Source organism: Alligator mississippiensis, chromosome 4 (genome assembly GCF_030867095.1).
Source record: "Alligator mississippiensis isolate rAllMis1 chromosome 4, rAllMis1, whole genome shotgun sequence".
NCBI classification, from domain to species: domain Eukaryota; kingdom Metazoa; phylum Chordata; order Crocodylia; family Alligatoridae; genus Alligator; species Alligator mississippiensis.
The window spans coordinates 48,566,220-48,579,626 of NC_081827.1; the positions used below are offsets into that span (position 1 = coordinate 48,566,220).

The following is a 13,407-nucleotide window of genomic DNA, read 5'->3' on the forward strand; positions in this document are numbered from 1 at the left end:
ACTCACTTGGGCTCCAGCACCCTCTCTGGCGCTGAGGTCTGTTCACCCCCAAGTATTGCACCCCCTCTGGCTCTGGGGTCCACTCACCCCTGAACGCTGCACCCTCTCTGGCACTGGGGTCCACTTACCCCCGAATACTGCACCCTCTCTGGTGCTGGGGTCCCCACACTGAAGTGGGTCCCCAAATGAGGCTTCCTCCTCCCCAAATAGCCTCAGCCCAATCCTCCAGATATTAGCATCCAACGCAAAACATAGACTTCTATGGCCATAAAATGGAAAAAGGATAATAAAGAAATAAGATAGGCAACATGCCTGCTTACTTTAGAGGGGTCATGCATCTGGCTCACAAAGTAGCGTATTCTTCCAGCAGACTGCATTTGCAGCACCACAGTCATCAGGAGTCCACCTCTCTGCTGCCCTCCTGGCCTTCTCCACTTGCCATTTGTAGGATCCTGGCCTTCCTCTTCCTGTCACCTAACCGGCTGGCAGGGCTTGAGCCTTAACCCTTGACCGTTTGGCCGTGACGAAGGTTCTGGATTTAAAGGGACCATTCTCTCTCTCTTAGTAACGGGGCTAGGGTTCCCTGTTACAGGTACGTTTGGAGTTGTATATACACATGGGCACCTTGCTCCTACCCTTATGGGCAGAATGGCTGGGCAAGGCACAATTTATTGGTGGGCACCGTGGGCCGGATGAAAGTGCTTGGCGGGCCGGATCTGTCCCGTGGGTTGTATTTTGCCCACCCCTGGTGTAGTACAAGGCTGTCCAAAATAACCAAACAAAAAAGAAAATTCAGGGGTCTTTTACAGCCTGATTGGCATTATCTTTTGCCTTTGTGTATGTAGTTATTAGTGGTAAGCATTTTTAAGATGCTCCTATTCTGATCTGATATAATTTTACACAAAGAGTAAATACAAATTGGAATGCTATCATTGTATGTTTATTTTGCTGTGACATACAAAGTGCAGTATGGAAAATCAGTCTTTGCATTTGAAAGCAGCCTAATATTTATTCTTGGATGGACTTGGTTAGCCTGGTTTTATTTCAATGTTGACATTGCATAATTTAATTTAATATGGGCACTGTTCATTAAAAAGCAGTATACTGTATTGTATTAATCTGCATACCACAGTGTTCCAGTATTGAAAACTGTATTTTTAATAATTTGTAAGAAATTTCTACCTAGATCTTATTTGTTTGTCAAAAGAGTACATGTACATACCCAATGTATGCAGGAAGGTATGGTGTGGGTGGGAAAGGCTCTATATAGGTACAATGTTTATGTGCCTTCTTTCTTTCTTACAGGAAATGTTTCATGGTCACCAGGTCAGATTTTTCCCCAGCCACCATGGGAGTTTTTGAAGAGCAACACAGCTGAAAACATAACTGTATTTTTGTTTGGTAAAGGCATTTACAGTTATTTTGTTATGGAATATTTTAATATTCATTGTAGATGTTGTGAATTCTTTGTTCCTTTATCATACTAAAGAATAAAAAGAATTCTTTTCTTAACTGTCAGATGAAGCTAGTCATATATTAGTTAATTCAGTAAAAATAAGGACTGCATCTAGAGCATTAAAAAAAGAGGTAGCATTTAGCTGGGTTTTTGGTTGTAGTTGTGTTGGTCTAAGGACATAGGCAGGCAAGGTTCTTTGAGTAGATGTGATATCTTCCAACTGAGTAGTTGGAAAAAAGTTCTTAGCAAGCTTTTGGGCGCAGTCACTCTTCTTCAGGCATGGGGAGTCTCTGCTGGTCAGAGCCTCCAAGGAATGAGAGAAGCTAAAAGTGTGACAGGATGTCAGTGAGAATGCAGTTAGGGAGAAATTAGAAAGACAAAATGTAAAGCAGGGAAGGGGGCGGGGAGAAAACAGGGGAGAAGAAAAAATGTTAACGGGAGACATTACAGTGATAGAACACGAGTACAAGGTCGAAAAGAGATTGTCTGTGAAAAAGGAAATAGTTGGAGATCAGAAAAACAGGAATGAGAGAAACTAAAAGTGTGACAGGATGTCAATGAAAATATCCTGTTTCTACCTGTTTATATTTTCACTGACATCCTGTTACACTTTCAGCTTCTCTCATTCCTTGGAGGCTCAGACCAGCAGAGACTCCCTATGCCTGAAGAAAGGCAACTGCGCCCGAAAGCTTGCTAAGAACTTCTTTCCAACTACTCAGTGGGTCTAATAAAAGATATCACATCTACTCAAAGGACCTTGTCTGCCTGAGGCAGCATTTAGGAACTCTTATTGTCGAGGTTACCATTATTTTGAGGAAAATGACGCTTAGTGCCTCAATTTCACTCTTGAATTGACCTTGTTTATATTGTTTTAAGGCCATGGTCTGTTCCACTCTGCTGGAGTCCCTTAAAAATGTTTGCATTATGCCAGTTATTCTGTTCCATGTATCAGATTTCTGTTTCATGGTCTTCAAGATGTCACTGCATCTGGCTAGCAAATACTAACTTTGTGTAATTACACCATTATTTTTGCAAATAATGAGGATTACAAATGTTATCTAATGCATTTTTTAAAGGTCCTCAAGAAGGCTGCCTAAATAGTGTGACTTATGCATCTATGATCCATCTTCAGACACTGCAGAATTATCTCAGGCTGGTAGGTACAAACTAACTCTTGTTTGTTTGCTTTCATCTCTCATGGATCTGGGAAAACTTCTCTGTTATAAAGTTGGGTGGAGATGGATTTCTTCAACCTGCAAAAATGTACAGGATTTCACAAAACTCTTGCATTAGCCAGATCTTTAGAAAAATTTTCAAAGAGGAATTCTGAGAAAAATAACTTAGGGTCGGTTGAGATGTTTCATTTCTATTTTGATTTTTGTCATTGCTTGTTTTGGGGGGGTTTAATAGAATAAATAACTTTGTTCTGAAAATGTTGAAATGAAGCACTGACATTACAGAGACTGCTTCTGCAAATATATTTCTAAACAAAACTTTATTATATGATTTTGTGAAAAAGTTTTTTGTTTTTTGTCAAAATAGCATTTGGCAGATTTTTTTACATAAATTTGGACTTCTCCTTCAACAGAGTATGCAGTCCTCGATTTTTGAACCATTCCTCCAAAAGGTTCCTTTAATGAAGGATCAACTTTGTCATAAAGAATATAAAAAATCCACACAAAAAAATCAAGGAATTTCAAGTATAAACATTTCTCATATTCGTTAGTAGTAAACATTGCGCTGCATTTAATACTCCATCTTTTATTTATATTTTATTTGTTAAATAGTGAACTCCTTGTGTTAGTAACCTTGTCTTTCCCACCTGACCACCACCAGGTTCCTGTTCATGCTATAGACATAGTATGATTTTATCTGTTACATTATACATTAACAATAAAGTACAGACATTCTGTGTCCAGTATATGTTTCTTCTTAATATTAAGGAGGAAATGTTGATATTTTGTTTTGTATCATAATTGCTTTGTTTACTTGAAGTACTTATAACTAGAAATAAATATTACCATGAAGTAGGATGCCTGAACTTTTTTAATAAGATTAAATGAATATTTGGCTGAAAAGTATAAAACTGAACTAGATTACTCAATCTTTCACAGGTTTAATAAAGTCTTTGTTGTGGTCAGTATTTCATTAAAAACACTTAACTCAGTCTCTGGACATTGGGAACCTAAAATTGGCCTACTGACATTTTTTCATAGTCCTTTAATTTCCTCAGGATTGACACTACTGCTTTGCCTTTTTTAGTTTTATGAAGCGTGTTAAAGTATTTTACTTTAAACAATTTTAAGGGTTTTTTAATGTGTCCTGTCAGAACAATAATATCTAAATGTAAAATAACTTTTTAAAGTCATTTTTTTTCAAAACATTTTAACTTTTAGCCCCTTGCTTTGTCTAAAAAAAAATATCTTACTAGATTAGAAATGAGATTGCTAATTTTCATGTTTTTACTAGCTACTGATTGATTGACTGAAGCAAGTATTAAAGTATTATAAAAGCGTGACATATTGACAGCTTTAAAGATTAAACTAAATTTTGATCTCTAGTTCATAAAGTATTTGTTAAACCATTTCTCACTCTTATTTAACAACAATTTGTTTATACAGTTCATATTCTTTGAACAATGTAAGTTGTTGGCTGTGTGAAAACTGAATGAAAAAGAAAATGTGGATAATTTAAGTTAACTTTTGGTTGTCATTGCTTTAGTAGTGATGGAGCCAATTCAAAACTAATTAATACATAAGTGAAATTTTATCTCTGGAGCCCTCTGCTGGTATTCTATATGATTAACAGGAACTGCTATAGATGTCAGTTGCTTTTAGCATTGTGGTAACAATAAATAGTTTGTATGCTTTCTTAAAATCAATTGTACATCAGTGCTGAAATTCTGGAGTCACCTGATTTTACAGAGTTAAGATCCACAAGCAGCTTTGATTCTAAATGAGTTTTAATTTGCCAGAAAACTGTGTAATATATTATGAATATCAATTAGAGATGGCTTTGTCAAAAGGTTAAAACCTGTTTAAGTAAAAAAAAAAAAAAAAAAAAGGAAGGGAATTAGACATGTGGACAAATAGCTGGACTCTAACAGGAAGTTAGTTATAGCATATGAACAACTGACTTCAGATTCTAGTAGCTAAATTGTAATGCTTTACCTGTCAGGTTAGTCTTCTCATTGAAATACCTGTTGTGGATTATCCAGTCCCAACTTGATCTTTTTTGGTATAGGATTTCATTATATTATCTCTACCTAGTGTACCCTTGTTCATCAAGTTTAACCAGTAGTGAAACAATTTTTTTTTACGTAGTTTTTATAAATTAAGAAAACTTCCGTTTAATTTCTTGAAACATAGATTTGTCTTTAAAGCAGCAGCATACCAATACTTAACATTTAAAAGCATTGAATAGTAAGGCATATTGGTTCCAATAATATGAAATAAAAAAATTCCAACCTCCATTTAGGTTTTGATTATTTTTGTTTGGTTGTAAGATATCCCAGCCTGCAAACATTCATGTTATATTTACTTTCACCTACAGGTTGAACAATACCATAATGTCATCTTTCATGGTCCAGAAGGAAGTTTACAAGACTATATAGCATATCAGATAGCACTCTGCATGAAGGTATTGAGACAAGATACCCTCCCAAAAAATAGTCTGGAATTGAGAGCATGTAAAGCTTCACTAAACCTGTGAATTTTCAATACAGCAAAAACAAGCGGCTGCAGGATTCACCTGTGAAATAGTTAAAGTTGATGTGGATGCTGATTTCTCTAAGGAGCAGCTTGCAGAAATATTCATTAATAGCGGTAAGATTATTTCAGAAAATCTAGTTTTAATAACTAGAAGACAAATTTTTAATAATGCATACAAAAGAAGCACATTAACATGTTTTGCATAGACTAGGGCAAACTCTATAGAATTCTGAACTTTTCAGAAACTGGAGATAAAAGTCGCTTGTGTAAGCTAATACTAAAGGTGACATTTCCATGCTTTGTGTAAAGGTTTGTGTAAACTTGATGTGAGTTCTGTTAAAGAGTTCTTAATTTCCTCTATCCCCTTTCTGTTGTACTAAGCAAATTGATTCCCAAGTTCAGGCCTGTTGAACCAGATAAAAGGTCCATCCTTGCTTCATCGTTCCATGAGTACAGAACTTCACCTTCTTCCAGACACTATTAGCATCTTTCCCAAGCAACAGAATCTAATTTAGAACTTTCATTAAAAAGTTGAATATATAGAATCATAAGTAGTATGTTTCTGGAACTACATAGGCACTATACAAAGAGTAGTCAAATAACCTGTATTAAAGAAAATCCAAAGTATCATTAGCCAGAGTGTAACTCTAACTCGTTTTGAAGTTTTGTTTACTATCTACCATGTTAGTCCACTGGAATTTTTTAGCAGAAATGCTGGTTTCCATAATCCCCTCCCTTGAATCAGACTACTGCTTTATATCTGTCACCTTTTAGGTTAAATATTTCCACGTTGCTTTTGTGCCTTCATCACAGAATATTTGTGGTTCATGATCAGCACAGATCGTTACCAGTTTGTGACTTGCTGGATTTTCAGCAACCTCTGGGTTTTTCACTAATGTCCTTGCAGTGGTGGTGGTCTACCTTTGTATAAACACTGCGGTACTTGGACACCTGGCTAATGAAGGACAAATCTTCCAGTAGGTAACAGAAGAGATTGTATATTTTGTACCTGTTTCACACCCAGGAGCTCAGGACAAACCCTCCAAAGCTGAACTTGTTCTCAGTACAGAGTCTGAAATTTAAAGAGATTACCCTGTACTCTTACCAGCCACCATTTACCTTCCCCTGGAGCGATTCCAGATCTTGACTGAAATAATAGTTCAGACTGAAATTCATCCATCAGTAAGAGACAAAACCTGCATATTTCTCCTGGTTCACATGGCTTTGTGCATCTGCATGATACTCTAAGCCAGGATACACTTCAGCTACACATGGGCTAATTAAAGTAAATGTCTGCCCTAGACACAATGGCTGCCTATATGTGTGTTTGGTGGGGAAGGAGAAGCGTTTCAATTAGAGCAGTTTCCGGACAACCACTCTAATTAAAATGCCTCATTGTTGCACATATTAAGCCCCTGCATTTTTTAAAATGGCCGTGGGACACTTTATCTAAACCTCATTCGATGAGGTTTAGATCAAGCACTCCACAGCCATTTTAAAACACATGGGACCTTGTTACATGTGATGTTGCTGTGACTGGAGTATTTTAATTGGAATACAGAGCAGTGTCAATAAATCAAGTCTGCTCCAACTCTTTCTAATTAGAATGCCAGCGAGCACATGTATAGGCAGCCAGTGTTCTCAGTTCCCTTTCTATTCCATTCTTCTCTGATGTACTGAAAGGATCCAGCCAGCACTTACAAGGGTGTCACTTTCATTGCCTCAGACCCAGATGTCAATAGTAAATCATGCCCTGCTGCTGGTTTGGGGAGTACATACAGGTGATCTTCAGTTTCCGGGCTTTGGATTACATGAGCAGATGAAAAAGCACATCTGTGTTTGTGGAATTTAGAGCACAAAGCTTCCCAATAATTTCTGTTGTCTCAAGATTTCACATCTATTTTATGATGAACAATACCATTGCTATGTTTTATATCAGCAGACAAGGTGGTGTAAGGTTTTCCTTGTGGAAAGCAGTAGAACATTTGTCATTAGATATACCTCTCCCTTGCCTTCAAAGAAGCAGGTCAGATACTCTCAGCAGATATTCTCAGCACATTGCCTCAAACTACAAATGAGTGGTTTTGGACACCACCTTGTCCAGAGATCAGAGTTTTGCCTTTCTCAGTTAAAAGGGTGTAGGATCTCCTAGTGGACTCGTTATCTAACACTGAAACTTATTCTGTGAACAGGGAGGCTGTTGTATGCCTACTTGCCTGATTCTTTAATCCTGAGAGTGCTGCTTGCAGTGGAACATGGATGTATAGCTTATCTTCCTGACCTCAGCTTGACCAAAGCAATTTGATTCCTGAATCATGCTCATCTGTCATTAAGGAGCCTCAAGATGTTGCTAGTGCTCCCAGATGTGCTTTCCTGGGAAAAAATAGGGAGGATACTCAGTCTATGCCTGAACTTCTTCCATTTTGCAGCCTGGATTCTGGATTACTCTGCATAGAAATAAAACCTGCTCTTCTCCAGGCAGAGAGATGTTCTGCTACAGCTAAAATAGAATAGCATATCTCAGAATTCAGTCAAGGTCCACAATGTTGGCCTTTCACCTGCCAAAGGAAGGCAAATCAGTCTTTTCTCATCCTGAAGAACAAAAGTTCCTGAGGGGCCAGACCAAAGTGGTCCCTCAAGTTAAGTGATCTGATTGAGTGGGACCTTAATTTAGCCTTCAGAAATTTGATGAGTTCATCCATTTGAACCTATGACTTATTGTTCACTCCATCAACTATCCACAAAGACAGCCTTCTTTTAGTAATTTTTGGAAAATCCTCCATATCAGTTGGAAGAACAGAAGAACAAATGCCAGTGTTCTGGCTCAGGGAAACAGCACCAGCTCCACTCTAGAGGTGGGCAAAAGAAGAAATGCAATATTAACATCATTACCTGGGAGACCTGAACACTGAATCATCCACAGTGGCACAGTGATGTGCAACCAGGCATTGATAATTTTGAGTATACTCGCCTCACTGTGGTGGCAGATATATGACAAAGGGAAGAACTGTGACCTGCCATCACCAGGATCTACTTCCTTCCTGAACTTTTTGCCGCATCTGCAGTCTTACATGTGTGGATCTCAGATCAGCTTCTTCAGTCTTCTGCAGACTCACCACTGACTTGCCTATATATTGAAGAATGTCATCTTCATATTGAGGGACTTCCAGTGATAGAGTTTTCAGGCAAATTTCTGGTTACTGTTATTACTGACTAGATTTAAATAGGCAAGTTTCTTAAAAAAAAAAAAAAGAGAGACCGACCCCAAACCTAGCTTTTCTGTGTGTGGTGTCTGAGAATTTCAACCTCTGATTTAAATATTATTGTATCTGGTTTGTCAGCCTTGGGTTTTTTGTTTTGTTTTGATTTGATTTGATTTGATAGCTGAAGATGGATTTTAGAGATTTCTTCCTGGGCAATAACATTTTTGGAACTCAGCCAGGCAAACATAGTGACTCTCTGGAGCATGTAAATAGCGTCTTTGCTTTATCACATACTCATTTCTCCACTCACAATGAACAAGCTTTTGTTAAGGTGCAGCTATAGTCTTTATACCTTTTTATTTTTTTAATATGAAGTATTCTATAATCCATTCACTTGTTCTGTTTTTTCAATAAATGCAGAAGGCAAAAACTAACAAAGATAAATGTTGTTAGTTAAATGCAGTATTTATAATAAAAAAGTTTTTGTCATAAGTAGATATTTAATGGGATTTTTATATTACAGCTTGTCTAATCCCAGTGAAGCAGCTTCCTATAAGCAAGAAAACTATTGTGATTTTAGAGAATCTAGAAAAAGCATCCTTATCTGAATTACTTGGGGACTTTTTGGCACCTCTTGAGAATCGTGGCTCTGAAAATCCCTGCACTGTTCAAAGAGGTATTTAAAAAAATGGGTAGAGAAATGTTTACTTTAATAGTTACCATATGATGGATTAATTAAAAGAACTAAATGTCATAGTTTGGCTTTATATATCATTCCAAAACAGCGGTTCCTAACTGCATGTGACAAATTTTAAAGTTCATTATTTCCAATTTCATTTATTTGTAATAACAGCAACGTTACTAACATTTATGTAAAATTACAATAATCAAAACTTTTATTCAGTAAAATGTTTCTGGTTCATTTTTAGCAAACTGCGTTTCTGAGGCATATTATTTTCATGAGAACTGCTTTCTAATGGGAACAATTGCAAAGTGTCGTCTTCAAGGTTCTGACTTGGTGGTTCAACAACATTTCCGCTGGGTTCAGCTAAGGTGGGATGGAGAACCGATCCATGGCTTGCTTGAAAGATTTTTAAGAAGGAAAGTTATAAACAAGGTAGGAGCAACTGGTAGGGCCTTCAGGGGATTTTGTTCAGTATAGATGCTATGAAATATACATAGTGTTATTGCCAAAAGAAGAGAATCCCATAAGAGAATTGTTCAGAAAGTGTTCCTTTCCCTTTTAAAAAAATTTAACCATAAAAAACAAGAATTTCAGCCACCAGAACTGTACTTAAATAACAATTTTACAATATATTACAAACAAGCCAAGTGTCCCTTTCAGGGATAAACATATCTGCAAATTTTGTACTTGGCCACAAGTAGGAGGGTGAATAGCACAGGTCTGCCATTGATAAAAGTAGAATTGTACATAGTTAAACTATTTTTAAACTAAAAACAAAATTGTGACTTAAATAGATGCTTCATTTAAGACACTGAGGTGTTTTCTAGGACTCAGCATTATCAACTTGTATATGAACCTCTTACCCTGTTTACATTAGGTGCCAGTCCCTTTAAAATCATATCAATATTAAACTTGGCTGGGGAAGGAGGAGGGTTCTAACTTTTCAATGAAAAATAAAATATTTCTGTTTGAAGTTATTTCAAGCCTCCCATCTCTTCCATAGACTGAGATTCCCGGTTTGTTCTAAATTTCACATGATTCATCATGGTCACTTCTTGTAATGGGGAAGGCAGCTCTGTCACAGGAGATGCCTGCCTAACTGAGGAGACTGGCCCAGAAAGGAGAGCAGGAGGAAACTGAACTACGGGTCCCATGAAGCACCACAGCAGATTACCCAGATGGAGATATTTTGTCCAACCTCTAAAATATTTTAGTTTTGAGTCAAACCTTTTATTAGGAGGGGATTTTGATTTTTCAACAAAAAAATGAATTTTTCTGCAGAAAGCAGAGACGTTTCAGAAATGTTGTTTGTCAAAAACTTGATTTTATATTAAAACCAGTTCTGATGGCAAATTTTTACCCAGCCCCATTTAAAGTGTTTTGGCTAGTATGTGGTAAAATGTGACTATTTTTCATTTTCTAGACAGCTCCAAGATTTGTATTTGGTGATAAAGATATTTATGAAATTGACTACTTCTAGGGCAGGACTGAAAAATTTTAGGCCCCTCTACATGTGCAGGTAAAGGCGCAGTGGGATTTAATGCACAATTCACACAGTTGCCACACATGCATGGCAGGAGGCACGACTGTGGGATCGCATATGAGATCCCATCGTGCCTTATTGCTGGTGCAGGAGGAGCCCAATCCCAGGCAAGAAGCAAGTTCCTGTGGCTGGGAGCCCCACACACCCGTTAATTTCACAATATGTAATATGTAGAAGGGGCCTTAGCTACTGAAAACTGTTGCCATTTGGGTTCCATTTAAACTAGCAATCTAAAAGTGAAAGATTACCTAAACTGTAGGTACAGTTACAGTTCTTACGTTACAGAACTTTGAATTTCTAATCACTTGATAGAGCCAAGAATCAAATGTTGTCTATAATATGAAAACAAAAAAAATTTATCTTGTAACAGAGTGAATTACCTGTTTAGGAACCTGTAAGATAATCATTGTATGCTAATACTTTACTATATTATTAACAGAGGCATTTAGTTTTAATTCTTACTTTTCTAGCACATAAAGAGATTGTGATCCCATAAGAACTAGGTGTTTTACCGCATATCATCTTAAAATTAGCATGTATTTTATATTCTGAAGATAAACTGTTCAGAGCTAGCAGGGCTGTACAACATTTATTTGACCTTAACACCTAAGTTTCTTAGGTGTTTACACCTTCACAGATTTTTTTATTCCCCCAAGAGTAATAATGTGCAAGGTTTTTAAATCTAAATGAAGAGATACCATGAAATGTTAATTTAGAGGAAATTGTTCTTCCCAAATTCATTCAGCTTATTTATTCAAAATTGGCTGCTCAAAAATCCATGCAAGTCTCTAACTTGTTGCAGCAGGGCTATTGATCTACAGAAATCTGGTGGTAATATTTATTCTTTTGGAGGGATATATTTGTTTTATATCCTTCTGCATCCCTCTGTTTTGTTTTGGGGGTTACTCTCCCACCTCCTCCATGAGGTGTGCTCTGTTTGTTCTGCATCACTGTAGGGTTGTTTGTTTGGTTGAATGCAAAATATTGGGCTAAATCTTGTTTCATATTCCTATCCCTAAGGTTCTTATGTAGTCATGAAGTCTTTGGGGAGAAGGGCAACCTATAAATTGAGTGAATGAATAAAGAACAGCAATATTTTCACTTCAGATGGTTTAGATTGTTTTCACCAGTAGCAGAATAAGATGCCTTGCATGCCTGCCTGCTGGTGGAGGATGAGAGCCCTGCTGCTGCTGCTTAGCTCCATACTCCAGTGCTGGGGTGGGCGGTTATTTTAACTGGAGGGTCATTTAAGGAATTTTGGTCTGCTCTTGAGGGCCAGAGGGCATGGTGGCAGCTGACCCAACCTTAGGCCACAGTCACAGCTGTTTACACCACCCAGCGCGGTGTGGAGGGTCAGCCCAGGGAAATGCCAATTTATCCTATCCATCCCTGGATCCATCCTCCCAACACCCACTGCCAGGGGCACTGGACGGAGTGGGTGGGGTGGGGACAGACTTATGGGGCAGTGACAGTGCAGGGCTGGGGTTCAGGGCAGAGTCATGTTCCACTCCCCCCATGTCCCTGCCTGTGGTACTGGTCCTGCATTGTTACCATGCCATAATCCCAGCCCCACCCACCTGTCCCGCTCCTGGATGCAGCCCTGTTCTGTCTGACAGGCCAAGCACACACTGCCCACAGGGGCGTCAGGCCAGTCTCCATGGAAATTCTGCTCACTTGCCCGCTCCATCTGGCACCCCCAGCAATGGGTGATGGGCAGATGGACCCAAGGTGCCCAGGCAGCAGGGCTGGGGTCTGGCGGTGGCAGCAGCAATGGAGTACACATCTGCCCTTGAGTGGGGAAGCCAAGTCTAACCTCCACACTGCCCCTGCCCCACTGCCTCACCCCTTGGCCCTGCCAGACTGCAGCTCCCAGCATGCCTGAGATTTGCACACCAGGATAGAGCGGGCTGCACCAGGCAGCACCTCCATGCCCTGTGGCGGCTCAGGGGCCACTCACGACACAGCCTGAGCTGCCCCTGCCACCTGGCTGGGCAGGACCAAGGGACCTGCCATGGTCCAGATGGAATCACTCAGGTGGTGTTTGAACCTGTGTCTTCTGTTTCACATCAGTGTGCTCCAAACACCAGGCCACAGGCTAGGCATTAATCATTGTTCTCTCCATCACTAAACCAGAGTCACTGCAACTTGCATTTAAGTGTATTGGATAAAATAGATAAACAAATCTAGCATCGCTTTGGAGCCCTCGCTTCTCCAGGATGCTATTGAGCCACCTTCTGCCTGGAGCGTGCCAAAGACAATGCCTTAAGCAAGGCCTGGTGGTTCAAGCACTTCATTGAGATGCAGGAAATGCAGTTTCAAGCCCTCTCTAAGTGAGGGGGGCCTGAAACCTGAATCTTCTGTTCCATTCCTAGTGTCCTAACAGTTAGGTTATTGGGTTTATAATCCTAAGGAGGATCCTTCTCCTCCAACAGCAATAAACACTAACTAATTATGTTTCTGAGTGTTGTTCCTGGTCTTACACAGTGTCACATGCTTGCTTAGACAGTTCTCCTCTCCAAGTACCTACACATCCTGAGTGCAACCTACTAACCATACTCAGAAGGGAAACATAGGTGCATGTAGCTACATTGAACCCTAACTGTGATTATTAAGTGCCAAAAATATCAGCTACATGACTATTAAGTGCCTCATATATGTACTAAGGTGAAAGAATTTAGCCACATGTCCACCAAATTATTTGAACCTTTTATTTTTGTGTAATCATATTGTATTATATGTTTAAGGAAACAAGGTTTAATGCAGTAGGTGTTCAGAACACGTGATGCAGATTTACTTTGACTTTTCCGGAT

The 13,407-nt window shown here is 38.8% G+C and overlaps 1 protein-coding gene across 2 annotated transcripts in view; it reads left to right on the plus strand.

The window, feature by feature from the left end:
• The window catches only part of CTTNBP2 (cortactin binding protein 2), a 174,059-nt gene that overhangs the window by 141,431 nt on the left and 19,221 nt on the right, over nucleotides 1-13,407 (plus strand). For both annotated transcript variants that reach the window (XM_014601007.3, XM_059725945.1), the window contains 6 exons: nucleotides 1,306-1,401; nucleotides 2,533-2,612; nucleotides 5,009-5,095; nucleotides 5,181-5,280; nucleotides 8,893-9,045; nucleotides 9,299-9,486. In XM_014601007.3, coding sequence (XP_014456493.2) covers nucleotides 1,306-1,401; nucleotides 2,533-2,612; nucleotides 5,009-5,095; nucleotides 5,181-5,280; nucleotides 8,893-9,045; nucleotides 9,299-9,486 — 704 coding nt within the window. The remainder of the gene's footprint in view (nucleotides 1-1,305; nucleotides 1,402-2,532; nucleotides 2,613-5,008; nucleotides 5,096-5,180; nucleotides 5,281-8,892; nucleotides 9,046-9,298; nucleotides 9,487-13,407) is intronic.